The sequence below is a fragment of the Paracoccidioides brasiliensis genome, assembly GCF_000150735.1.
Source record: "Paracoccidioides brasiliensis Pb18 unplaced genomic scaffold supercont2.1, whole genome shotgun sequence".
Taxonomy (NCBI): domain Eukaryota; kingdom Fungi; phylum Ascomycota; class Eurotiomycetes; order Onygenales; family Ajellomycetaceae; genus Paracoccidioides; species Paracoccidioides brasiliensis.
The window spans coordinates 3229456-3257414 of record NW_011371358.1 but is presented as its reverse complement, the minus strand read 5'-3'; the positions used below and the strand labels follow the sequence as shown (position 1 = coordinate 3257414).

At 38.2% G+C, this 27959-nt stretch overlaps 4 protein-coding genes across 4 annotated transcripts; 1 reads left to right on the top strand and 3 right to left on the bottom strand.

The window, feature by feature from the left end:
* Positions 1-796: 796 nt before the first annotated feature.
* On the bottom strand, positions 797-3349 carry PADG_11178 (uncharacterized protein; the record flags this gene model as incomplete). Its single annotated transcript, XM_010758471.1, has 1 exon — positions 797-3349. One exon carries the CDS (start codon positions 3347-3349, stop codon positions 797-799), a length of 2553 nt encoding a protein of 850 aa, XP_010756773.1.
* Positions 3350-5215: 1866 nt separating this feature from the next.
* Positions 5216-7897, top strand: PADG_00972 (uncharacterized protein; the record flags this gene model as incomplete). Its single annotated transcript, XM_010758259.1, has 5 exons — positions 5216-5365; positions 5428-5675; positions 5734-6039; positions 6101-6251; positions 6308-7897. 5 exons carry the CDS (start codon positions 5216-5218, stop codon positions 7895-7897), a joined length of 2445 nt encoding a protein of 814 aa, XP_010756561.1.
* Positions 7898-8810: 913 nt separating this feature from the next.
* PADG_00971 (uncharacterized protein) lies at positions 8811-10744 on the bottom strand (the record flags this gene model as incomplete). The annotated part of the gene is made up of 2 exons (XM_010758258.1): positions 8811-10553; positions 10676-10744. The coding sequence occupies 2 exons, from the start codon at positions 10742-10744 to the stop codon at positions 8811-8813; spliced, it is 1812 nt and encodes a 603-aa protein (XP_010756560.1).
* Positions 10745-23360: 12616 nt separating this feature from the next.
* Positions 23361-25397, bottom strand: PADG_00969 (RNA-binding RNA processing protein NOP9; the record flags this gene model as incomplete). The annotated part of the gene is made up of 1 exon (XM_010758257.1): positions 23361-25397. One exon carries the CDS (start codon positions 25395-25397, stop codon positions 23361-23363), a length of 2037 nt encoding a protein of 678 aa, XP_010756559.1.
* Positions 25398-27959: the final 2562 nt, after the last annotated feature.

Here is a 27959-nt window from a genome sequence, read left to right as displayed (position 1 = left end):
TCTTGAATTGGGAGGAGAGAACGCTTCAGTCTCACGCTTGACAATGGACAGCGGAGGGAGGAGGCAAATATATATAATTGATGTTGTCCTTCAAGCTTTATCTTATGAAGTGAATAAAAAGGCTAATTAAACAATGCATCATAGCCTTCAGAGATCTTCCTCTTTTGATATGTTGTCGAACTCAAAATCCTCTTCTTTGCAGGGTCACCATGCCGATTATTCTTCTTATGGAAAGCTTAAGTCGCTACCAGAAGTTTTACTTTCACTAAAAGAAAATATGACGAACACCTAGAATGTGGCCTTTTGTCTAGGGTCACGCAGGCCTGAAGCCACTGTGACTCCGGCTGGGAGTATCATAAGTCTTAACTGAAGTCTTTAAACACCAATGTTAATCTCAAGCCTGTTATTGATTATGTTTTCCATGGATATATAATGCGACTTACTCCGACTTTTGAGTGCCCCGAGAAGGTTAAAATCTTTTGATAGCGGTTTCCGTAGCAAAAGCGGATGATAAATCATGATCCACCATTTTTCTTTATTCTGAAATGACGTATTCATCTCTTATTGATGAGCAAGTTAGGCGGCTCAATAGTTGCTCGCCATGGTTAAGAAAAGTATATCCACAACCAAGCCAGTCATCTGGATAGATCGCTTGCACAGCTACAGCACGGAAAGACATGGATCAGGTCCACCAAAATCGAACCAAACAGGATCCAAGAGGAATTTCCATATATGGTTCCAGGTCTTAGCTCACATCTACCATCCGATTCCACTAATATTAGCTTCCTCCAGTGGCTCAATCATCCTCAGATCCAAAATGGTCAGTTTCCGCGATAGGGTTAGCTATTGCCCCTTCTTCCCGAAGTCGTTCGGTCTGCTTCCGCCATAAATTCGCCAGATAATCGGAACTACTTGCTTCTTCAAGCCCTTTATCCTCACGAACTCTGACAAATCTTGGGAATCGAAGGCTAAGTCCTCGCTCATCGCTAACGAGCCCAATTGCCGCTGTGTACGTGGGGCTCAGAGTAATGTCTGCAAATGCTACTTCCCAGACTTCCTGCGGCTCGAACCAAACCTCCGGTTGGCTTCTGTAGTCCACATAGCTCGGTCTTGATATAATATTATCACTCCCTTCTGCATACTTTTCCTTATTTGCTTGATAGAACTTGTCTGTGAAACCGGATATGCACTTGGTGACAGCTTCAAGCATGCCAGTTTCAAGATTTCGAACGGCAAGAAGGATAGGAGACCACCATTTGGCCTTCCGGCCTTGTCCGTGCCAAGCTGCAATCGGGATTAAGTCCAAAGTATCAGATGCAGCACTGTAATCTTTCTTCACTTTAAGCCACGATTCAAGCCGCTTATCTGGCTCATAAGTAGAGAGCAGGGATCGCCGAGCTCTAGTTTTGTTGTTACCGTTTGGTTCAACATGGCCTGTTGTTAATATTAAATCACTGTTGAGGTTCGGCTCTGCAACAGATTCCTCTTTAGATAATTCAGGTTGAACAGAACCACCGAGCAACTTAACCATCAGCCCCTCGCATTTCGCATCAGTAGCTTCCTTGAAAAAACTCAACACCGCTTCCGAATCAGACGATGTCGCATCGAGATTTTTGACCCAAGTGAAATGGTGTGGAACCTCGATGAACAGACCTCGAAGGAGCTCCCGTCTCTCCCGGAGTGGCCTCTCTAGCAACGGTTCACCATTCAAAAGCATGAGATCAAATGCGAACAAGCATATACTAATCTTGATGCTCTCGATACCAACATTCTTTTTAGCACGGTTGGTAAGAGTCTGAAATGCCAATAGCTCCCCAGTTTCCTGGTTCACCGCAACAATTTCCCCCTCTAAAATAAAGCTGGATACACCCTCGCCCCGAATCCGAGGGATTAGGGCAACCAAATCAGGATATTTGTCCGTCATGAGTTCCAGATGTCGTGAAAAGATGGAGACTTTGCCTGAAGAATCATAGTGTACTTGGGCCCGTTGTCCGTCATACTTATATTCACAGGTAAAAGCTCTCCCTTGGAGTTTGGTAAGCATTTGCGGTAGATCCCTTGTTATGCTTCCCAGCATTGGGTGTAATGGCACATGGAGAGTTAGCCCACATCTCACAAGAAGCTCATCTGAAATACCGATTTCCAAAAGACATGATACTAAATCGTCGTAGCTGGGATGTCGAGCATAAGAAGCTTTCACGATTTCCTCCGCCCTGCTGTAGATGCTCGCCATTTCTTCCTTTTTGAGTTTTGAGAGCTCGATTCGGTTGTATACAAAGAAATCTTTCGTAGAAGGTCTAGAGTAAAGAAAAGCTCTAGCCAGAGCAATGAGCATGGTTGTTTTCACCGCGCCAATGCGGAGATGCTGTACAAGTGTTCGCACAATGTATCTGCTTTCCTCCGCGCCTCGCGCATCTTGGAGGAGTTTCTCAACGATTCGTTGTTTGATTTCCTGGCTTCCCGGCCCCTTGCTTCTAGAAATTTTCAAGAGAGATTCGTAGACTCCTCTAATTGATAGCGGTTTTGGCTTCCTTAACGTAAACGTCTGCCTTTTCTTCGCCTCGAAGGCAACATCCCCCGCATCACCAAACTTGTCCCACAAAGCTTTCAATCCTTGGTTGTTTAATCCATATGCAGTTTTCAATGCTTTTGATATAGCAGACCCGCCCAACCCTAACTCCACTGGAACATATGGGGGGGCAATCGCATTGGTTGCAAGCCACACTGCAAAAACGAGACTGCCCGGGTCAGCTTCTATGAGTAACCTCAGGAGATTGACTAGTGTATCGACAATCTTAATCCGGCTTTGAGTGTTGTTGACGAGAACAAATGCTCTCGTAAGAATGGCATAAGATGCGTGGCCCCCTTCGAGCGCCCAGTGGGCCCGCAAATTCTCTGCATAAGATGAAGGTTCAAAAGTGAGAGGACTTTGGTCAAACGGTATCGACTGGGAAATAGTATCCTCAGCGCTAGAAGAGATTTGTAATGATAAGACTCTATTCGGTTTCCCATTCCCAGAAACATCACCGCACGCAGGGGTACCATGAGTCTGTAGTCGAGTGCCAAATTCCTGTGTAAGCCCTTCGGGTTTGGCTTCCAGTGTCGACGGATTCTGGTAGTCCTGGAGGTTACTAGAGCACTGATTACCGGATTTAGCTTCTTCGTCCCATTTCGCCTGCAATTTGCGCGCGAGTTCCTCGTCCGCTAAGGGGGTCCCAGGTTCTAGTTGAGCAGGAGTGATTGCTGCCGAAGCAGATTTTTGGCTCCGGAAGAATGATTCGATTCCCCGAGTCCGTTGGTTCGCCGGTCCAGGCTCATTTAACTTGCGCTTTTTAGCAGGAATAGGCATATCTGGTCTCCATGAGAGAGGTGTGATGGTTGGGAAAGATGGGTTGGATAAATAGAGAAGATGTTGGAGTGTAGTTGGTAGCTAGTAAACTTCTAATCGTGCCGCTGCGCAACCCACACCTCGTGTGGGTGCGCCTCACCAAAATGATAAAAACACCAAAACAATAAAAATCTTGCAATTTCATCATCTTCATCATCTTCATCAATTAATAACTCACCACAATGTCAAATAAGGATAAAAATATTGAAGACTGTATTCAAAAAGCTGTTACTTACTGTTAAAAAAACTCAAATTTCACAATATTGCCTCTGTCATGAGAATTTGAGGTTTCTTATCAATATCTCTAAGTGTATATCAATGGAAGGAATCTGAATACTGCAAAGATTCCAGTTAACAAGAGATTAAATGAGAGTCAGAAGGATGTGATTAAACAATGAATCAAGCTGCTTGATGAAAAGAATTGTCCTCTTATAGCTGAACACATTGAAAATTTCATAAATTCAATGCTTAGATATCAGCATATAGATTCTACTACCTCTTTTTCAAAAGTCAGCAAGATGTGAACTTATAGACTCATTGAATATCTATCTGAGTATAAGAGGATGAAACAGAAGTCAATAGATTCAAAGAGAGTAGCAGTTGAAGATATTGAATGTATTAATATATGATTTAAACATCTTCAGATTCTATTTGAGTTCATATAATACATAAACCTTTATAAGATAATTCTATATGAATTTTCATCACATGTCACTCATTTGCTACAATTTCTGAATAGTCTATCATTTCAGCAATATAGACATTATCATTCAAAAGTAGTCAACTATGCTGCATATCATGATTTTATTAAATATGAAAAACAGCAATTTCTACAAGACCTTTTAGCTATGTAAAAGCAGATCTTTAAATCTGATACAATAGCTGAAGAATGAGCTCAATATGATATATATTCATGGAATTTTGACTGAGTTCTTGATACTCTTAAGCAGTGAATCTCATCACCTTCTTCACTGCAAATTTATGAAGATGAGAATATTTCAGATCATATATCTATCTCTTCTTCTCAGCTATTCTCATCAAAGACAATTCAAAAGCTAAAATACTATATTAATATTGTGAAAAACACCATATAAAGTATTAGAGATACTTTTGATTTGAAATCACCCATCTTGACATGTTGTTTGAACAAGATATTCAAAGCAAGTCTAATTCATATAGAACTTAATGAGCAATAGATCACTGAATTAGAGAACTTTCTTAATATCAGTAAATACTACAGAGCTAAAACAATCTGTCACCAGGTTTAAGTAGAGTGAATTCTTACTATTAAAGATGCCAACAGAAAAATCAAGTGACATAAGGATAATGAAGCTGAAAAAGAGCAGAATAAGAAGTAATAGAGACTTGGAGTTGATCTCATGAAAATTGACAATAATTCACTCACACTATTGACAGAAGAGGAATTAAATCAATTTAGAGATGGCATACATACTGAGAATGATGTAGATAATCTTTTTATTATAGATTAGCTACTGGTTGTTGATATAGAGTGCAATAATGTAGATAATCTTTTTATTATAGATTAGCTACTGGTTGTTGATATAGAGTGCAATAATGAGGATGTGATTTAAGATTTTTATCATTTTGGTGTTTTTATCATTTTGGTGTGGCGCACCCACACGAGGTGTGGGTTGCGCAGCGGCACGATTAGTTAGTTGTCTGGGAGAGCTTCAGGTGGTCCGAGCTCCCAACTCCTGCCCACCTGGAGGCTCAGCTGTTAGTTACGTGTCTCCTACGCAGAACACCAAGGACTGAGTGTTCGCCCTAAAGGTATCCAACAGCTCGCGGCTGATTGGGATTCTCGCAATGGCAAGAGAGCAGATGCTACATAAGTCTGTGGAGGCAGTCCGAGTCGAGGATTATTTGAATGATATGATCCAGACCGGACAGGACTTGCGGAATTTAGACGCCATCCTCCAGAACCTTCAGAGCCAGCAGGAGCTTCAAAAAAAACAGGTATGCCTGCAAGCCTCTAGTTCTACAGAATTTCTTTCATTCCGTTGACGGGAACCTCCTAGCTTCATGATGCGAGGGGCATTCTCGCCAATGCCACTCAGACGTCGAAGGAACACAGTGAAAGGGTGCGCAAGGAGGCTGAGGCCTTTAAGAAACAGCAGGAGGATTTGGATAAACGACTTTTGATTGTTACCCAATCGGACACCAGCGAGAAGGCAGCCAAGGCATTCGAAATCAGCATGGAGCGCCTTCGCAGATTGGACATTGCGAAGAATTATATGGGAACCTTGCGTGAGGTAGATGATCTTAGGTTTGTCGAATGAATTCTTAAGAAGATCTGGCTATCAACCTTTACTGAAATAGTGTAGTAAAGAGACTTTGGAGATCCTTGCGACCTCTCCTCGCCTGGCTCTCCGTCCATATGCACGATTACGAAACCTCTCGTCTGGCATGAAATCTGCCCAACCAGCAGCAGAAGGAGCCGCGCCTCATCTAGTCGACTATGCCGAGAAAATAGCAAATACCTTACGAGAGCAAATAGCCAAAGTATTTGAAGATAACTTAGAAGAAGTCCTAACAAAAATGAAATGGCCAGGGAAAGAACTTGACATTCCGGACGGCCTCATAAACGACTGGACGGATGCAGTAGAATTATTGCTAGAGCTGCAAGAGCCGTGAGCGAACCCATGGAACAGCATTGTTCAAACTACGCATTCTAACCTTTATACACTTCAGCGAACTTGCAAGTGGTGCAAAGCCTCTCAGCCCTCCATCTACACGATGGGAACCACCTGTTCTTCTGCCTCTGCAGGTGATGGCCCGTCCTCTTGAGCTCCGATTCAAGTACCACTTCAGTGGTGATAAGTCGACAAACAGATTAGACAAGGTATGTGTTGTCTAAAATACACATCTTGTCACAAGTAGCAGATCTAACACTCTTAGCCTGAATACTTTTTGTCTCATGTTATCGACTTGATCAACACCCACGGCGATTTTTTTACTATTTACCTTCAGCCCATCCTCGACAAAAAGGCCAAATCTGCCGACTCAGGTATCCGTTGGGCATATGCTGATGCAGTGTCATCTTTCATAACCTCTCTCTTCCCTATGGTTCGCCAAAAATTGAGCTCTGTTCTTCCAAGAATAGTTGACCATCCCCAACTTTTAAGTCACTTTATCCATGAGCTCATGAGTTTTGATACCGAAATCCGAGACGTATGGAATTACACTCAGGATCGGTATTCTTCAGATGCTTGGAAAGGATTGACGTGGGAGATTCTCGTTCTCCAAGATTGGTTTAACCACTGGCTAAAGGTGGAAAAAGATTTTGCACTATCCCGCTATCAGGATATCATTGACGGCGAGGACAGTGGGGAGATAGACTCTGATGGGGTTGAACCGTCGGCTACGAAACCGACCAAGGCTGCAATTAGGGTCAATGATCTTCTTGAAACTATTACGGAGCGGTACCGGCCTTTGTCATCATTCAGTCAAAAGCTGCGTTTTCTTATAGACATCCAAATCACGATCTTTGATCAATTTCATCTACGGCTACGATCTGGCCTTGAAGCGTACCTTGCGATGACGTGTACAATTGGCCGCACGGTACAGGGTTCTTCAGGCACAGACACGAGTTTGGAGGGTGTGGCAGGGCTGGAGCGACTCTGTCGGATATATGGTAGTGCAGAATACCTCGAACGGAAAATGCAGGATTGGAGTGATGATGTGTTTTTCTTGGAGCTCTGGTCTGAACTCCAAGATAGAATCAAGCAAAACAGCCGTACAGGAAGACCTGTAGCAGGACCAATGAGTATTTCCGATGTTGCCGCCCGCACCTCATCAACAGTGGCCAATAATAACGAAAGCGGCGAAAATCAGACTGAAGGGGCCCTTTTTGACGAAACAGCGTCTGCATACCGTGGACTGAAGACGAGATCGGAATCCATCATTATATCAACGATGATATCAAGTGCCCAATCCGCACTACGCCCATATTCTCGGATATCTACCTGGGCATCACTTGCACCACCCTCAAACACCAGCGGGCACTTACCAAATTCATCCGTCGAGTTAGCCGTCATTCTTAGAGTCCTCTCTAATGAGATCTCATTTCTCCATCGACTCCTGGCGATGGCTCCTCTCCAGCGAATTACATGCCAACTCCTGCTTTCCATCCAAACATATATATGGGACAACGTACTGATGCGTAATTCATTTTCAACAGCTGGTGCGTCCCAGCTTGCGGTGGATGTCGATAACATATGTAATGCTGTCGACCTGGCCATGGGAAATGGAATGGAGTCAAGAAAAGTTATGCGGAAACTCGAAGATGGATTGCTCCTGCTCAATTTAAAGATTAAACCTGCACAGGATCATGATGATACCCCACATTTGTCGCTTTGGGACGTTGAAAAGCGGCTTTTTGCAAATAACGAGAGCGCGAGAGCCTTGTTGGGTGAATTAAACATTGAAACTTTGATGGAGGCGGAGGCGAGGGCGGTGTTGGAACGACGGGTGGAAGTACGGAGTTAGGGATGTTTGGATCTATGACCTCCCGTCGTCACCATTTGTGTTGTTTATCATCCAAATGATACCTACCTTTGTACGGAAGTAATTTTATCCCAGTTAGCAGTTCATGTTCTTACTGATTATCTAAATCCATTACGCCAGTGCTAGCAGATGTATATCAGATATAGCACATCAGGGTAAATATAGCCGGAACACATACAGGGGACAACTGGTTTGACCACCTCCGCAGCCGCTCAACCAAAGGTGCCAAGTTTTGTTTGCTTGATCATTGCTATCATGGCATACTCATGCTCAAAACTTTAAATATATAGCGATGCAATTCGTTACAGCACTCTTTTCACCCATGCCTAGTGTAAGACGTGAGACATCGGCGCGCGGCAGATATCTAAGGCCTGTGGCGGACTGTATCATTGGTTCCAACGTGCTGCAGTTGCATGCGGCTTACCAGCTCCACCTCAAAAATTTGCCTTTTTTCGATAGGTCTCCTTTTAAGAATATCTTTCCTATTATGTCTGTTTTTTGCCCTTTCGGGCTAGATTTGCATATAGAATGAGCGGTATCAGCATAAGGATATCAGTCATCTCCAACCTCTATAAAAGGGGGGGGAAATCCTGTGTTCGCTGATAGAGGAAGTTCAATAAGCTCAATATCATCATCATCATCACTATTCTGCCTCACAGAGGATTACCTATTTTGGATTCAACCGCCTTCTTATTTCGTACATCATCCCCCCTTTCTGGGCCGTATCGGGCCACCTTCGTATATCGACTATATCACATTTTTCACACCGAGAATGAAATCTAAATTACGTAAATCCACTCTAAGGAAACCTCATTTTGTTTCTGTACATTTTCAGATATACATTCATGTATTGAACATAATAGTTTAAATTAATAAACCGCTATTGCGTTGTAGCCTAGTTAGATATATGTATTTGATGAACAGGTCCATGCCCGTGTTCCGCAGGGTTTCCCATACGGAATGGCTTCGCTCCCGCAAAAAGGTCAGGGGTATGTGCCACTGGTCCATGCCCATACTCGGCTGGATTTCCCATACGAAATGGTTCCGCGCCCGCATACAGGTCAGGGTCATCAATGCTATCCCCACGAGCACTCTGTTTAACAACCCCTGGCCCAATGTCCAAAATAGCAGCCAACAGAGCTTCAACGGTCTCTTTCTTTGTCTGGACGTTAACCACACACCTGAAAAATTTACCGTCACCAGCCGATGGATCGCCTTCTGGTGGCGGTGCATAGTCGATCATGAATCCTCGACTGACTAGCCTTTTTGATATTTCTTGTGTTATATTGCTATTTCGCTTTCCTCGTTCCTCCTCATCCAATTGTTTACCGCCTACTTTCTTCCCTCGGGGGAAGACGAGTTGTTTGTTGGGAGCATAATAAAAGGCAACTTGGAGGCATGGGGGTGGGTTCTCGCTGATAAGAATAAGGTTTGGCGAGTTGGAAATAGCTGCCGCAAGATCAGCGGCCACATCACAGGCGGAATCGATTTTCTGTTCATAACCCTCCGAGCCATAGTAAATCCAACTCAGGTAGAACTTGAGGGAGTCAGCTCGGCGGCCACACTGTAACGTCAGGTCGGCAAGGTCCCAGACCTCTGGGCATTTCACGTCGTTGCCATTCAACCCGGACTCTAAAGAATCATCGTGGAATAGATAGCCTGCCGGGAGTGTATTTGCGCGGTGGAATTGTGTCATGTCTGCGCCAAGAAGAAATGAACAAGTCACCGGTACACCTAGCATTTTGTGCGGGTTTACGGTAAGACTATCTGCTAAATGGCTGCCAGCAAGTTTTCCTCTTTTTTTCTTGGAGAATGCAAACGAACCGCCCAAGGAGGCATCAACATGCAACCAGAGGTTATATTTCCGACAAATCGACGCAATATGTTCCAAGGGGTCAAACGATCCAAGTACCGTTGTCCCTGCGGTCGCATTGACATAAAACGTTGTCCTGCCTTCATTCTTTGCCTTGATGACAAGCTCTTCAAGGGACTGGGGAATCATCTGTCCCTTTTCGTCAACAGGAACAGACCAAACCGCGCTGCCTCCAAATCCAAGCATCCAGGCTGCCTTCTTTATAGAATAATGCCCGTGAGTGCTCGTGAATATAACAAATTTAGATCCGTCACAGCCATCCTTCTTGGTCTCTGGAAATAGAGTATTCCGGGCTATGACAATCGAAGTAGCATTGGCAGCAGAACCTCCCTGAACAGATATTCCGCCAGAGTTAGGCCCGTCGAAGCCAAAAAGGTGTGCCAGCTGTTTCGAAGTAAACTTTTCAATAACGGTCAACGCAGGCGACACTTGATATATATGAACATTCGTATTTAGTGCAGCGATGATCAACTCTGCCGCTAATCCTGGAGCATTGGTAGACGCATATAGCTTGTCCAGAAACCCCTGATGCCATGTGTTGACCGAATACTGCAGCACTTGGTCTAAGATTCGAAGAAGACCGCGTTGGCCCTCACCAAAGGATGGAATTTGGAGATTCATAGTAGCTTGCAATTCCTCTGGTTTCACGTATTGTACTAAGGCAGAAGGGTGGCGGGGAGCGTCTCCAGCCTTGGAAGAGCTGAAATCATCGTGATCTGCAGCCCGTATAAACGATACAAGTCGTTCTTGGACAGCGTTCAATAGCTACAGGTAAAGCACACCATGATCAGTGAACTGCTCTTCGCTAATGCAAGAAGCCAACATATGAATTGAAGGAGGATAAAATGCAACTTATTGACACACCGGTAAGCACTAGCTCCACTCACATTTCGAACTTCCTCGCTCCTCTCCAGCAAGTCACTTCCTGAAGCAGTCGTGGCATCTTTTGAAGGCATGATTACTTGCTGAGTTCTCATGACTTCACATTACCATATCGACCCTAATTGGATGTTGGAGATGGCCATTGAAATGAACACCAAGTAAATATATAGGAAAAGTAAAATTTGTTTCATCTAAAGGGCAGCGACATCGGAATTTCATTTTGCCGTATCTTATCAATGACGTAATTTAAATACTGCGCCCCAACTCCCCAGGGGGTACGAAATATATGTCCAAATTTTAAAGATTCTGCGACATTTTTCTTTGGAACGACTATTATTAGGGATGTTGTAAGACAGGTTAGATACGGCGATACGGCCGTGGCGGCAGATATCTCGCGCCTGTGGCGGACTGTACGGTCCCTTTCAAAAGTTTCTTCCTGCCACTAAATAATACACTAAAAACACCACCAAACTTAATGTAGAAATATGCACTCATTTTATAGGACTTTTCCACAGCCTTCTTTATATTCATTACCTCCTTCTAGCTCTATAATCTTTTGAATATGAATAGGAATCCACTCAATCCATGTCTGTATTGCCTCCTGAAACAGATTCTTCCAGCACGCACTACTCTTATATCTTAATAGCTTCTGCTCAGCTTTTCAGTGACTTTTTACATATAGTTCTTCACTTCATCCATGGTTTGCAGGGTTCAATTGACTTAAGATCAGAGGAATTACCACATCAAAGCATTTTACAGACATTGTATATATTATAAATTCAGTGTTGAATATAATAATCATGAAAAGAAGCTTTATTCTCTTGAATAATTATATTTGAATATTTTTTTTCACACTCTTTAGCAAAGAGAAAAAGCTTTAGAAATAAGAATTTTGATTTAATATCACTATCAATCTATATCATTACCACCATCACTGTCACAAGAAAGCTTATCTGTTCTTATATTTTATTTTCATGTAGATTTTGCATTAGATAGTTGATGAAGATTAAGCTGTCTTATTTCATTCTCTATTTCTTATTTCTCTTTTATAATTGACTTCAATTTCTTATTTAACATATCAATGATTTTAAAGATTCAGTCTTTTCTAAAGCAGTCTCAGAAAGTTAGTAATAACAGAGCTTTTTTTTATTATAATAAAAATATATTCACAATATAAACTCAGAAAAACTATTATTATTAATGTTATTATTCTTCATTTAAGATGTATTCAGTTAGTAACTGTGATATCTACCTAGTTAAAACTAGGATTTAACTATTTTACTAATCTAACTAATAAATAGCAATTAATCCACGCACTTATAGAGTTTTATCTTAGAATAATACAGTATTTAATAATCTTTTAACAAAAGATATATTTATAGTTTCAATTTTAATTCAGTTTTTTTTCAACTTAAATAAAATAAGTAACTGTAAAGGGTTAAGCTCTAAGAACTAGAGGCTAGTCCTCCTATATAACAAGAATGAATTGCTTGAGAAAGGGAAGAAAAGAATGAGATGAGAACTTGAGCTTAAGCAAGCTCACATAGCATGATCACATGCACACATGCAAACAATGGCTAGGCTGAGTCAGCCAGCCAGAGTGAATCTAGAGGTTCAACCTCTTATAATACCCCCCTTCTCCCTCTTTGTTGCAGGCCTTTATGACTATTTAAAGCCCTCTTTACATCTAATTTTGCCTGCTGAGAGGCCTCCCAAGTGTTCAAGGCCTTCACTTCTTGTAGGAGACTTGTGTCATTCCACATAGACTCAGCCCAATCTACTCATTTAATGAGGTATTGCTTTTTTCTCTGATAGGTTCATTCATTCTGAATTTCCTCAATCTCAAACTCAGGTCCTTCTGAGGTCTCTATAGTGGGTGGCTGTCAGTTGATTTGCCTCTGACTAGGCAGGGGATCTGTCACTGCAGCATGTAGAAGCTTTACATTAAAGACATTGTGAATGCTGAGTGAGATGTTCAGTCAGTAAGCATGAAATTCTATCTTTTCTAGCATAGTATATTGATTGTATTTCACATCCAGCTTCTTGCACAGATGATTAGTTCTCATGTTCTCTAAGCTCAACCAGACCTTATCTTCAGATTGAAAGCTTGAAGCTGGGTCTCTTCATATATTCATGTATTTCTCTTGAGATTGCTGAGCATCTATTATTTTTACTTGAGCTCACTTCAACACTTCACAGACCTTTCTCATGTAATCATCTGCAAACTCAATGAGATTATGTGGTGTTTCAATGAGGGGTGCATCAGCTATATCAATAGAGGAAACATGAAAAAGATGTGTTAAAAAGAATGAGCTCATGTCCATTGAGACAGCATCTCTATTATTGATGACCAGCTCTGCTAGAGAGAGTCATTCATGCCAGTCATTCTGTTGAAAGCTAATGTACTTATGTAGGTAGATTTTCAGAATCTGATTCATTCACTTTGTAGCTCTGTCAGTCTCTGGGTGATAGACTGTGAAGAGTTGTCTCTTAATGCCTAATTTTTCACACATCTGAGTCTAAAACATGCTTGTGAAAGCTGATCCTTGATCTGACACTACTGCCTTAGAGATGCCATGTTGAGGGATAATGTTACAAAGAAACACTCTAGTCACTGTCTCCACATCAGTTTTCTTAACTGCTTTTAATATAATTCTCTTAGTCAGTCTGTCTATTATAATCATGATGTTTATATATTCTTTAGAGCTTGATAAGTTCATGATAAAGTCCATGGAAAGCTCCTGTCACATGTGTTCAGAAATGAGGAGAGGCTTAAGCAGTCTCTGATGTCAATCTCTTCATGTGATGTTTGATCTGCAAAGATGGCAGTTTCTGATCATTCTTCTCACATTGATGGTATAGTCTGACCAGTAGAACTCACATCTTAGAACTTCTGCCATTTGCTCTCACCCAGAATGGCTGATAAGAGATGAGTCATGAGCCTCATGCACTAATCTGGTTCAAAGAGGTTCAAAGTCTGGCACCCACTTATGATCTTGAAAGAGAAGCTCCCTGTTCTCATTTAAAGAGCACTCAGAGATGAAGGTCTTAATGCTGAGTTCAGAAGGAAATCTGAATCTTCTCTCATGAAGAGTTTGCTTCAGACACTGCAGAATTTTGTCATTTTTGTGAGCCTCATTCCACTGAGCTTGAAGAGACATCTCAGATTTCACACTGGCAGCAGCCACTATTGATTCCATTTCAGATGTCAGTACATTAAACTTAAGTAGTTGAGCTTGTCTCTGCTTGATTCTCTCATCATCAGTGCTCTGTGACATGTCCTGCTCTCTTCATGATAGAGTGTCTGGTCCAGTGTTCAACTTCTCTGACTGATAATCAATTCTGAAGTTGAATTGATAGAGAATATCCATTCAACATAGCTGTCTTTCATTTAGTCTGTGTGTAGTCATGAAGTATTTTAGATTCTTATGATCTGTGAGAATTTTGAATTTCTTTACACTTTATAGCTCAGTGTTTCATTTCTTTAAACACTCAATTATTACTAATAACTCCTTATCATGAATCTTGTAGTTGCATTCCACAGGTGAATGCTTGCAAGAGAAGAAGGCATATGGGTGTAGAATGCTCTGCTTATCATATTGTAGCAGCACTTCTTCTGAGACATAATCTAAGAAATTCATTTTCAATATAGTCTCACAGTCAGGATCAAATTGAAGCAGGATTGAAGCAGAGATAAACATTGATTTTAGACACTTAAAAGCTTCCTCAGCCTTGCTCATTCACAAAAAAGAAACATTCTTGCATGTAAGAATCATCAGTGAGGTCACAATCTTTGAGAAATCTCTGATAAATCATCTATAGAAATTAGCAAAGTCTAAAAATCCTCATACATCTTTAAGAGTAGTAGATGTTGCTTATTTCAAAATAGCTTTAATCTTTTTCAGATTCATTTGTATACTCTTGTCTGCTTCAATGATGAATTCAAGATATTTTGTGCTGTTCATTTCAAACTCACTCTTTCTGATGTCTGCCTGCAGGCCTGCTTTCTGTAGACACATAAGCATCTTTTGTACATGCTTGCAATACTCCTGTAAGCTTCTTGAGGAAAATATCAAGATGTCATCTAAATAGACTGAGCAGAAGTCGTCTAGATATTCATGTAATGCTCAGTTGATATATTTTTGAAACATGCTCAGAGCATTGGCCAAATCAAAGAGTGTAACCAGCCACTCAAATAGTCTGTATCTGGTTCTAAAGACTGTCATCCACTCATCATCTTCTGTGATTTGAATCTTGTGAAAAGCTGCAATAATGTTCAGCTTAGTGAATCATTTAGCCTGTTCAATTCACTGTAGAGTCTCACTGATTAATGATAGAGAATATCAATTCTTTCAGATGATTTTGTTAAGAGCTTAATAGTTCACACAGAATCTTAGCCCACTCTCAGACTTCTTTGTGAATAGTACAGAAGTGGCTGCAGAGGAGTTGCTCACTCTAATAAAACTCTTATCTAGATAATCTGTAAGAGCCTTTCATAAAGCCAGTAGTTTCTCTCAAGACATATTATATAATGAGTTTTAAGAGAGTTGTTTCACACTACCATCAGTCTTTTTAATCAGTTCAATCTTATGATCTCTACCTGGGCCACAAAGTGAGGGTAGAGTGTCAGCAGCTTCCTTATCAAATATGTTCAAAAACTCATGATAATGTTCAGACAGCTTTTCTCTAGGGTCAATCTTTGATTTCACTTTTAGAGTTTTTTGAATGTCAGTCAAACTGACAGTGAAGATCTCAATGTTTCACTTCTCTTGAGTGCTCACAAGCCTAGAGAAGCTTACAGCAGAGATGGGAATCACATCAGCTTTTGCATTTGAACTAGACTCTATCTCTATGCCACTCTCTTCAAATCTCACAATTCTTTGATGAGGGATCACAGTTGTCTTTTGCTGGGCCAGCCAGAGGTCATCTAGATACATATCATGATTATGTAATTCATTCATCATGTAGAGAAAGGTCTGTTCAGTTATGTGATCATCTATATTAATTTGAATGCCAGTCACTATGCTCATAAAGAGTTCCATGAAGTCTTCAAAGCTGGTCATTTTAACAGAGGGAATTTCAATACACAGGAGCTTATGCTTGTTAATGTAGAATTGAGAAATAAGACCATAGACATTACATCCACTGTCTATCATTGCTCTAGTCAAAAAGGCATTATCTACTAGAGCATTGACAGTGAAGGGTTTAGATATCATCTTAGATTTAAATCCTCTTCATTGCTTCTTCATAAGCTTCTTATTTTGCTTCTTTCAGTGTCTTTTGATTGAAGCTACTCTTTTTCCTGAATTCTCACTCATATTCACATCATCATCATCATTCAGTATTGGCTTGGGGATCATCTTAGCTATCATGAGAGTGGCAGAGCATCTGAGAGGTTTGAACAGACAGCTCTTAATCATATGACCTTCAGCTCTGCATCTCAGACACAGGCCTTACTCTCTTCTTTGATTAATCTCTGTCTGATTTATCAATTTGACATGAATGCTGGATGCTTTTTGGAGATGTGTTGGCTTAAGTTCCTGTGAATCCAGGGTTCCTGTATGAGAAGGATGTCAGTCTTTCTTTCAAACGCTAGATTGAGGGCCGTCTCATGTGCTGAGCCCCCTTTTCCTACGTTGACTTGCATAATCTGCAGGAATTGCGGGGACCTAGAGTTCTTCTTCATTGAGTAGCTGAAAGGAGGGTGTTGTTGCATGAGGTGACATGTTGGGTGTTGCATTAGGTGTTGGGTTGGACACCATGTCTAATGCTGTGCCTGATGCTGTGCTCAATGCTGTGCTTGATGCTGTGTTTGATGTCAGTGTGAGGTTAGATCTACACTCAGTAGAGTCATTCAACCTCAGGTCTGCTGATGGACCTTGACCACTGCATTTGCTGTTACTTGCCTTGGCCAAGTATGCCTTACTCTGTGCATTGCGGATATCCCTCAGCTGATTTCTTGAGTGCCTTTGAACAGTCCCATTCTTTATCCCTGGTCTGGCAGGGCAGGATGGATCATCCGCGGCATGTGGTCCAAGACAGTTAGTGCAGCAATTGGGGCATCCACATGCTTCATTCTCCTTATGACAGGATGGATTTCCTGGGTGAAAGAGGTGCTGGGGCCTGCCCGGGTTATAACCACCCGCATGGTCGTTTGATCACGTGAGAATATTTGGCCTAATCGGGAGCCGAGCTTAATCCGACGTCGAGTCTAACCGGGCACCGGCTCGGTTGGGCGCTGAGCCTAACAAACTTCTGCTCAGCTTATTTAGATGACATCTTGATATTTTCCTCAAGAAGCTTACAGAAGCATTGTGAGCATGTACAAAAGATGCTTATGCATCTATGGGAAGCAGGCCTGCAGGCAGACATCAGAAAGAGTGAGTTTGAGATGAACAGCACAAAATATCTTAAATTCATCATTGAAGTGGGCAAGAGTATATGAATGGATCTGGAGAAGATTAAAGCTGTTTTGAAATGAGCAACACCTACTACTCTTAAAGATGTATGAGGATTTTTAGACTTTGTCAATTTCTATAGACAATTTATCAGAGATTTCTCAAAGATCATGATCTCACTGATGATTTTTACATGCAAAAATATTTCTTTTTTATGAATAAGTAAGACTAAGGAAGCTTTTAAGTGTCTAAAATCAATGTTTATCTCTGCTTCAATTCTGCTTCAATTTGACTCTGACTGTGAGACTATATTGAAAATGAACTCTGCAGATTACATCTCAGAAGAAATGCTGCTACAATATGATGAGCAGAGCATTCTATGCCCATGTGCCTTCTTCTCTTACAAGCATTCACCTGTGGAATGCAACTATGAGATTCATAATAAGAAGTTATTAGTAATAATTGAGTGTTTAAAGAAATGAAATGCTGAGCTATGAAGTGTAAAGAAATTCAAAATTCTCACAGATCATAAGAATCTAGAATACTTCATGACTACACACAGACTAAATAAAAGACAGATATGTTGAATGAATATTCTCTATCAATTCAACTTCAGAATTGATTATCAGTCAGAGAAGTTGAACACTGAATCAGATGCTTTATCATTAAGAGAGCAGAACATGTCACAAAGCACTGATGATGAGAGAATCAAATAGAAGCAAGCTCAACTACTTAAGTTTAACATACTGACATCTGAAATGAAATCAATAGTGACTGCTGCCAGTATGAAATTCAAGATGTCTCTTCAAGCTCAGTGAAATGAGACTCACAAAAATGACAAAATCCTGCAGTGTCTGAAGCAAACTTTTTATGAGAGAAGATTCAGATTTTCTTCTGAACTTGACATTAAGATCTTTATTTCTGAGTGCTCTTTAAATGAGAATGGGGAGCTTCTCTTTCAAGATTGTAAGTGAGTGCCAGACTTTGAACCTCTTTGAATCAGATTAGTGTACAAGGCTCATGACTCATCTTTTATTAGTCATTCTGAGTGAAAGCAAATGACAGAAGTTCTAAGATATGAGTTCTACTGATCAGACTATGCTGCTGATGTGAGAAGAATGATCAGAAACTATCATCTTTGCAGATCAAATACTGCATAAAGAGATTGATGTCAGAGACTGCTTAAGCCTCTTCTCATTTCTGAACACATGTGACAGAAGCTTTCTATGAACTTTATCATAGACTTTACTGAGCTCTAAAGAATACATGAACATCATGATTATAACAGACAGACTGATCAAGAGAGTTATATTAAAAGCAGTTAAGAAAACTGATGCAGAGACAGTGACTAGAGTGTTTCTTCACAACATCATTTCTCAACATGACATTTATAAAATAGTAGTGTCAGATTGAGGGTCAGCTTTCATAAGCATGTTTTGAACTCAGATGTGTGAGAAATTAGACATTAAGAGATGACTCTTCACAGTCTATCATCTAGAGACTGATGAAGCTACAAAGTGAATGAATCAGATTCTGAAAATCTATCTACACAAGTATGTTAACTTTCAACAGAATGATTGATGTGAATGACTTCCTCTAGCAGAGCTGGTCATCAATAATAGAGATACTGCCTCAATGAGCATGAGCTCATTCTTTTTAACATATCTTTTCCATGTCTTCTCTATTGATATAGCTGATGCATCCTCTGTTGAAACATTATATAATTCTATTGAGTTTGCAGATGATTATATGAGAAAAGTCTATGAAGTGTTGAAGTAAACTTAAGTAAAAATGACAGATGCTCAGCAATCTCAAGAGAAATATGTGAATAGACAAAGAGATCTAGCTTCAAGCTTTCAATCTGAAGATAAGATCTGATTGAGCTTAGAGAACATGAGAACTAATCATCTGTGCAAGAAGCTGGACATGAAATACAATCAATATACTGTGCTAGAAAAGGTAGAATCTCATGCTTACTGACTGAATGTCTCACTCAGCATTCACAATGTCTTTAATGTAAAGCTTCTACATGCTGCAGTGATGAATTCCCTGCCTAGTCAGAGGCAAACTGACTGACAGCCATCTGCTATAAAGACCCCAGAAGGATCTGAGTTTGAGATTGAGGAAATTCAGAGTGAACAAACCTATCAGAGAAAAAAGCAATATCTTGTTAAATGAGTAGATTGGGCTGAGCCTACATGAAATGATATGAGTCTCCTACAAGAAGTGAAGGCCTTGAACACTTAAGAGGCCTCTTAGCAGACAAAATTAGATGTAAAGAGGATTTTAAATAGTTATAAAGACCTGCAACAAAGAGGGAGAAGAGGGGTATTATAAGAAGTTGAACTTCTAGATTCACTCTGGCTGGCTGACTCAGCCTAGTCATCATTTGCATATATGCACATGATCATGCTATGCAAGCTCACTTAAGCTTGAGTTCTCATCTCATTCTTTTCTTCCCTTTCTCAAGCAATTTGTCCTTGTTATATAGGAGGACTAGCCTCTTATTCTTAAAGCTTAATCTTTTACAATACTCTTATTTAAATTGAATGATTTATATATATTTTTATGATTCTCAGAGCATAATTCATATAGCTTTTATTAAATCTAATAGCTAGTGGTGGAATTAATATCTTTATTTCTATAACTCTAATTGAAGATATTTTAAAAGCTCCTAGAACTCTTTTTAAAGTTTTATTTTATAATAGTTGAAATTGATTTATAAAGCTCTTTTACACTTTTCACTAAATTTCTACTATATAATCTGATACATAAGCTGTACAAGCTATATATAATTATCTCATAACTTGAAAAGATAAATAAACCTCTTTCTGTATTAAAAAGTCTAATAATACTATTCAAAGTTCTCTTAGTCTGAGTAATTCTTTTTTGAATATAATCTTTAAAGTTAAGCTATGAGTCTAAACATATTCTCAGCTATCTTATAGAAGTTTTTGATTTTAAAGCTTTATCTTGAAGTGATGCGTACGAGCAATTGAATAAATAGAATAAATCATGTCTAATTCTCTTCTAATAAGAGGGGTAGATGCCCTGCTATATATACACACTATAATCACTCTATATGATAGGAGTGATCACATAGAATAGAAAATATAGAAAAGATTAAGACCTCTGAGTGGATTAGAAAGAGGTGAATAGAGAGTGGATACTAATATAGAAAGGGGTGGAAGAATAGAGATGGAACATCACATGAAGAGTAATAATTTTCTCTTGTTTTTTTTAAAATAAAAATAAATCAACTCTGTTTAATTCATATCAAATTAAATAAGATTTTTATTTTATTTTTCAAATATTTCCTTTGTAGCTCTTTTTATATTATTATAATTTTCTTGTATAGATTTAAAACTAGTAATAAGATCAATATTATCAATATAGTTGAGAGTTTTTACTATAAATATACTTTTATTCTTAAATAAATTAGCTATATATATAGTAAAAAAAATAGATAAAATTGAAGATTTTTGAGAAATTTCTATTTTAATAAAGGTGTTTTTTATTTTATTGCATCAAAGAAAAGCTGAATACTTCTTTTTATTAAAAAATAAATAACTTATTTTACTAGAAACTTTAATAACTTTAGCTTTTGTATAATTAAAATTATTTTATTTTTTGAAACATGATTAAAAGCATCTTTAATATCAATAAAAGCAGCAGTTAAGACTAGACTATTATCTTCAGTTATTTGAATATTATGAATAGCTAATAAAACTATATCTATAGCTGAATTTTATTTTCTACTACTTATTTAATTATTTTATAATAAATTAATAATAGTAACTAGAAAAGAAAGTCTAAAATTAATAATTTTTTTAAAATCTTTTCTAAACAATTCAAAAGAAATATGACTTTATAGAATTTAGAAATTAATGATTTTCTATTATACTTTACTAAAATAATTTCTATTACCCCTCTCTAGCATATTAAATGATATTCATATTTTATCAAAGAGAAGAATAATGCAAAAAGTTCTTCTTTTAGCTCACGGTATACTTTTTTTATTATAAAGTGATTTATAGAGTCAGGACCAGCAGCTTTTTTAGTAGAACTAGTGAAAATAGCTGTTTTTAGCTTATTTTTTATTAAGTCAAACCACTTTTACTTTGTTTTATCATTATAATATTCATTTATAAAAATGTGTTTCTCAGATTTTATTAATTTTAAAAATAAAACTCTTATAAATACTTGATATTTTTCTTAAAATATATTAATAATATAATCTTAACTTTAATATTTATATTTTAATGTAAGAAGCTTTACTACTTCTCTAGATTTTAGTATAGTTAATAGCTTTAAAAATATCTTTATTTTTTATATTTTCAAAAAATTATTCTAGCATTTAATTTTTACTCTTTTGATACTAGAAAAGTAGTTATTTTTGATATCTTTATATATGATTATAGATATCAAATTTTCTTTTCAATCTTTTTTAGCTCTAACTAGTTCTTTATATTTATCAAAGTTTCAGACTATCAGAGTTTTGAGTAGTTTGATTGATACTTTTTATATATATTATCTTTGATACTTAATAGTATAATATTAATTATTAATACTATTTTATCCTCTAATATAGATTCTGATAATTTAGTATTAATATTTTATTAAAGCTTTTCTTGGTATTTTCTCCTCAAAACTCTTATATAATTTATAATCTCTATCTATTAAGTCTTTTTAAAGTTATATTGATTAAATAATAATAGATTCTTAACTATATTATTATCATCAAATTATATATTAAATTGAATAAACTTAGAAGAACTCTTTTATTATTTTTAAATATAGTTTTATATGAAGATTTTTTCTTTGATTTATTATATTTAATATATATCATATCAATAAAAAAGAATAATAAAAATTTTATTATATTAAATAATTAAATTTTAATCTTTAAAGATTTAATCTTTATATTCAAGATAAAATTAATAATATTTTTATCTTATTTTCTTAGTTAATTTATATTTTTATATTAGTTTTATTTTTCTAAAATTCAGTAATTTTCATAATTTTTCATATTATAGTGATAGAAATATTGAATTTTTTCAAACTAAGTTTACTTATAATATTAGTACAATTTTTTTCTCACTCTTATAGAGTAGTTTATATCTTAATAATAATTTATTGCTGAATTTCAGATACATATTTAGAAGATCAGTCAGAGTAAAGAGCATCTTTTAATCAGTTATTTTGAATAGTTAAAGATTAGTAATTTGATTTAAAGTCTTTTTCTATAATATAAGTATATATAAAATTGATTAATTAAATAAATAAATAAGTTTTCTTTAAGATCTCAATAGATTTAAATATAATTATAAGAGTATATGTAGCATTATTAATATTTCAAATCATATTGAAAGAAGAATTAAATTTGAAAAGAAATTTAAAAATCAATATATCATAATTAATATAATTATTCATATATTAATAATAAGTAAGATTCTGGTAGAATTAAGATTTCATGATATTATATAGTGTCTTGGCAGGAAGAAATCTTTGAAAGAAACCCCTGCATCATGGTTTCAACATGCTGTAATTGCATGCAGCTTACTTACTGCTTTCATCTCAATTTGCCTTTCTTTGATAGTTCTTCTATTGATAGATATACACAAAAGAATTTGCCTTTCTTCAATCATCTCTCATCAATTGTTCGTCTATTGATGAATATACTCAAAGTATTTGCTGTCACGGCTTCAATCTAGGCGTAGGTAAACTGGTGTTTGATTGCCAACTCAGTAAGCTATTTCAACGAAACACTAAAATGATTCTTAAAAGACGGGTCCGGGGAAGGCTCTGTTTATATACCCCTTTCCTTAGCGCGGTTGCTATGCTGTTGCTAGGCAGTTGCAATTACCCTTTCCAGCCGAGTGGCCTTACGCCGTTGAGTAGTTCCGGACGGAGCCCGTTCTACGCCATCACATTTGCCTTTCATTCATTGATAGTTCTTCTATTGAGGGATATCTTTCTCATTGTTATGCCTTTGCTTGCCTTTTCAGGCTAGAATTGTATGTAAAATGAGCAGTATAAGCATAAGAATATCGTCATTTCTCACCTCTATAAAAGAGAAGTGAAATCCTCTGTTCACTGAGAGGCAATTCAGTTCAGTCAGTTCAATACAATCACTATTCTGCCTCACGGAGGATTACCTATTTTGGATTCACCGCCTTCCTATTTCGTACATCATCTTCCCTTTCTAGGCCGTATCGGGCCCCTTCGTATATCGGCTATCTCACCCTTTTCACAGATGTTGTAGGTATTTTTTGTTTGTTTTGATGGGGTGTTAGCTTGGTGCTTTTGAACCGTTTGCCTTCGCTGCAAATCTAGCCCTTGCTAGGTCTATGTTTGACTTCGGTTTATGTGTCAAAGCGTTCGGATTTATATCGGTACTGTCTTCCAATCCCTTAGCTATTGCAATCCAGCTTCCTCTTTTCCTCTTATATAAATCCATAGACCAATTCCTCCATACAGCTCGCCCAACAAATGAATCTCGAAGAGCGCGTTCGTGCACAACCAGCTCTTCAGCAAATCGTTGCTTAACAAAGAGTAAATCCTTCGTTGCCGGCCAAAGGGCATCAACAACATGAGATCCGCTAGAGTGTAATGCCAGTTCAGCAATCTTTCCTGAAAACCTGGAAGTTATTTGACGACGGAATTGAGGAGTTGAAGTTGGAAGTGTCAGTGCATCTTGAAGGACGTGGGAAACAACTGGATCCTGAGCGATAGAAATTAAAGTTTCTGTAGTAACGGCGAGAAGACTTGACTGTACTAGTTCGCTGAGAGGACCGGTGGACTTTAGCATTGCCTGCGCAAGGAGAGATCCATGTAATTGCTCTGGAGAGGAAGTATTGGAAGATGATGTAGTACCGTCACTTTCCTGGTTAGACCGCTGCAGTTTCAACATGTTGTTAATCCTTGAAACCGCATCATCCCCATAAGCCGACAAAAGGGCAGCCGCGAGAGGACCTAGATCTACACCCCGGACAATGCCTCGCTCAATCAAAGCTTTTATGACAGTAAGCCGTGAGCGCTCGACTAAGGGCGCAACTTCAGGGAGAATCATGTCCATGGCACTCTTTAGATCGTCTTTGCTTAATCTTTCCAAAATTCGCACAACGACATGTCCAGCAATCTCGTTCCTTGAGAATGATCCAATTCGCTCCCGAACTAGAATTTTGTAGAATAGCCTAAAAAACTTTCCTGGGGCATCTTGGACTATCGTTTCCAATAGTCGCGAGCCAACGGGGTCATAAAAGAGGCCCTTTAGGAAATTTGCGCTCTCACCGTCTCCCTGCAAGTTCTCATCCGGGACAAGTCTTCGTAATAAGGAATCGGGATCCTTAGCTTTTGATTTCCCCATATGACTGAGCTCGACTGATAATAAGAGTTGCAAAACGGGATTTCCAACGGGATGAGTTGCAAGGGCTCTCAGATAAGTGTTATCGAGACCAGCAACCAAATCTTTCATCATTTTCTCCAAGGCTTTGTTGAACGAAGTTGGAACAGCCCGTTTCTCTGAAATCGAAGGATCCAGTTGCGTGCCAACTTTTGACGCCAGATACTCCTTTTTGCGACTTGCGATAACCGTAGTAGTCGACGAATTGCGCAGAGGCTTGCCAGCCAGTACTAAAAGAAGCAGCCTTATTGTATGAGACGCGAATCGCTCAGTTAGCAAGTAACCCCAGTTACCCTCAAGCTCAGAAATTGCTTTCAAGAATAGATCCTCTAGCTGTAATTCACTTGTTGAATCCTCCTCCAAATTTTCCTTCTCCTTGGATGACTTTTTCTTCATTTCCGATGTTACATGCTGCGCAGCATGAATAAACAAGCACTCGCAACAGTGGCTCGCGAATCGATGTTGGACGAGGTTGAGGAAGTGACCAATAAACTTGCTGAAGAGGCGTTTAATCTGACTAACGGTAGAAGCTGAAATCAGTTTCTCCATCAGTCTTGAGCATGACTGGCTGCAGGCAATCTTCAACTCCTTCCCGTTGGCTTCTTCGTATACTCGTTCTATAAAAATAGATTTCTCTTCCTCGGTCTCGAACTGGTTAAGTTCCAGGAGACCGCTTGCATGACTAAAATATTCCTGCTCCTCGATATCCAGGAGCCCATAAAAGGGGGTTCCCGTGTAGTCCACTGGCTCCTCATCGAGTGGGATGTAGTCGCCCCTTATCTCCAGTTGCTCATACGAAGGATTGGGGTAATTGCAGACATCCGAGGATTTCTGTCGTTTCAGCACCGTAGGGTCCGTGATTACATCGTCTCGCTTTCGTTTGGCTTCGGCTCTGCGTCCACGCTTTTGCTTGTCTCTAGGCATGGTAAAAACCCTTTTTCAACTGGCCTTCATTCAATTGAAATCCCAATAGAACAGACGTCTACGGAAGAATTCAACCAAGAACCCCAAGGCAAGCTCTATTTGACTTGTTCGTTGCTTATCCAACTCTTTTATTTTTTTTATATTTTTTTTTAATAAGCGGTGGTCCAAGCTTCCCAGCTAGCGGCTTACGTCATCAGTGTAACTTAATGTAATCAATAAGTGAGTGAACCATATAAGTGAGTGAACCACTTCCCACCCTTCATACAATGAGAAATGCTCTGCATCAAAAATGTCAACCACACAAAGAAATAAAGCCTCTACTCAGGAAGGAAGGCTTCTTTTAGCCATTCAAGCACTTAAAAATGATCAAATTTCAAGTGTATGAGCTGCAGCAAAGCTATATGAAGTCTCTTATATAACTTTAACTCATTACATACATGGTCATACAGCACATGTTGACACTTCTTCAAAAGAACTGGAAACTTAGTCTTACAGAGGAAGAATCTCTTGTTCAATGGATTCTGATCATAGATGAGCAAGATCAGCCTTCCTCAGTTGCAGCTGTATGAGAAATAATCAATCTTCTTCTTGTCAGTTAAGAATCTAATTCCCTACTTACAATGGGTAAATGCTGAGTATAAAACTTTATCAAGCATCATAATGAGTTAAAATTCAAGTTCTCACATAAGTATAATCATCAGCAGATTTTATATAGGAATTCTAAGATTATCTGTAAGTGATTTAGACTTGTACAAAATACTATTGTGAAGTATAAGATTCTGAAAGATGATATCTACAACTTTGATGAGACAGAGTTTCAGATGAGTGTAATTGAGACTGTTAGAGTGATGACTGAATCTGAAAGAGCTGAGAATCCTAAGTTTGTACAGTCTGAAGATTGAGAATAAGTGACTGTTATTGCTAGAGTCAATGTAACTGACTGAGTCTTATATACAATAATTATTCTCAAAGAAAAAATGCATTAATTCTGCTGGTATAAGACAGAAGGACTATCACATGACTGAGTGATTGAAGTCAGTGAGAATGATCAAACCACTGATCAGCTAGACTTGTACTGACTGAAAGAGATGTTCAACAAAAAGACTCTATTCTATATGAAGAGCAGATATTGACTGTTGATTCTAGACTGACACTGAAGCTATGCCTCAGCTAAATTTGATCAATTTTGTACTGAGAATCAAATCATTATCCTCTATATGCTATCACATTCCTCTTATCTTCTTCAGTCATTGAATGTTGGCTGTTTCTCATTCTTGAAAACTATGTATAGACAGCAGATGGAAAATCAGATGTGATTTGAAATCAATCATATTGACAAAAAGAAGTTTCTGAGTCTCTATTCTGTAGCTCAGATATAGACTCTGACTAAGAGCAATATCAAAAGCAGTTTTAGAGCTGCTGAGCTGGTTCTATATAATCCTGAGCAGATTCTCTCATAGCTTAATATCATGATGCATACTCTTACCTTCTCAGGGACCTCTCACAACTCTCAGACCTTTTGATTGACAGTTACATCACATAATGTACACCAATTAAAGCAGCAGGCTGAGAAAGTTAAAGAATATATCAAGCATCATACACAGAGCCCATCCAGTCCAACTAATCATGCTCTAAGTCAGCTGGTCAAGGGATGTCAAATGGCAATACATAGTGTTGCTATTCTAGCAACTGAAAACAGAGAGTCAAAAGCTTAAAATGCCAAACAAAAGAAAAAACAAGAAAGAGGCTGTACATATATAGCTCAAGAGGGTGCTTTGAGAATTGAAGAAAGCTTGAATTGTGTACAAAGAGTCAATGAATGGGAGTAGAGATGGTTGAGACTGCTGAGTTATGATCATAAAAACATGCAGCATTACAGTGTAATGTCTGTGAAATTATTGAACATACTGCTTATACATGCTCTAAGTGTATAAAAAATAATTTATAATATAATTTACTAGTTTTTTTTTATAGTTGAGACTTTGAAAACATTCTCATTATATAGAGAGTGGGAAGTGGTTCACTCACTTATATGATTTACTCACTTATTGATTATGTTATTAACTTTATTAACTAACATAATTTCCAAGCGAGCGGATCATAAAATCATCATATCCCAACCTACTAGAATTTAAATCAAATTATCTCAACACCACAATACTTAATTAAATAAAATTAATTGACACTAGATTCAAGACATCTTACTCTTATATGTCTAAGAGCCTCACAATTGCTGCAGCATTATGGAGCTCATTGATATGATGCAGACTTAGATAATAGATACTTATAGAGTTGAATAACTATCTGTTCAACAGATTGTAGCTAATGAAATAATAAGATTTTAAGCTTCATTTCTAGTTAGATCTTCTGCATATTGAATTTGATGTTTAGATTTATTTTGCTTTTTACTTCTCTATTTTATTTACATTAAATATATGAGAATAGAGTTCATTTTAATATATTAATTAATTCAATTATAATTATTTATTTCTGATTTTCAGACTATAGATAAAAGCTTTATCTAGCTGTTGCACTTACTGCTAATAATAATCTTAAAGAGAA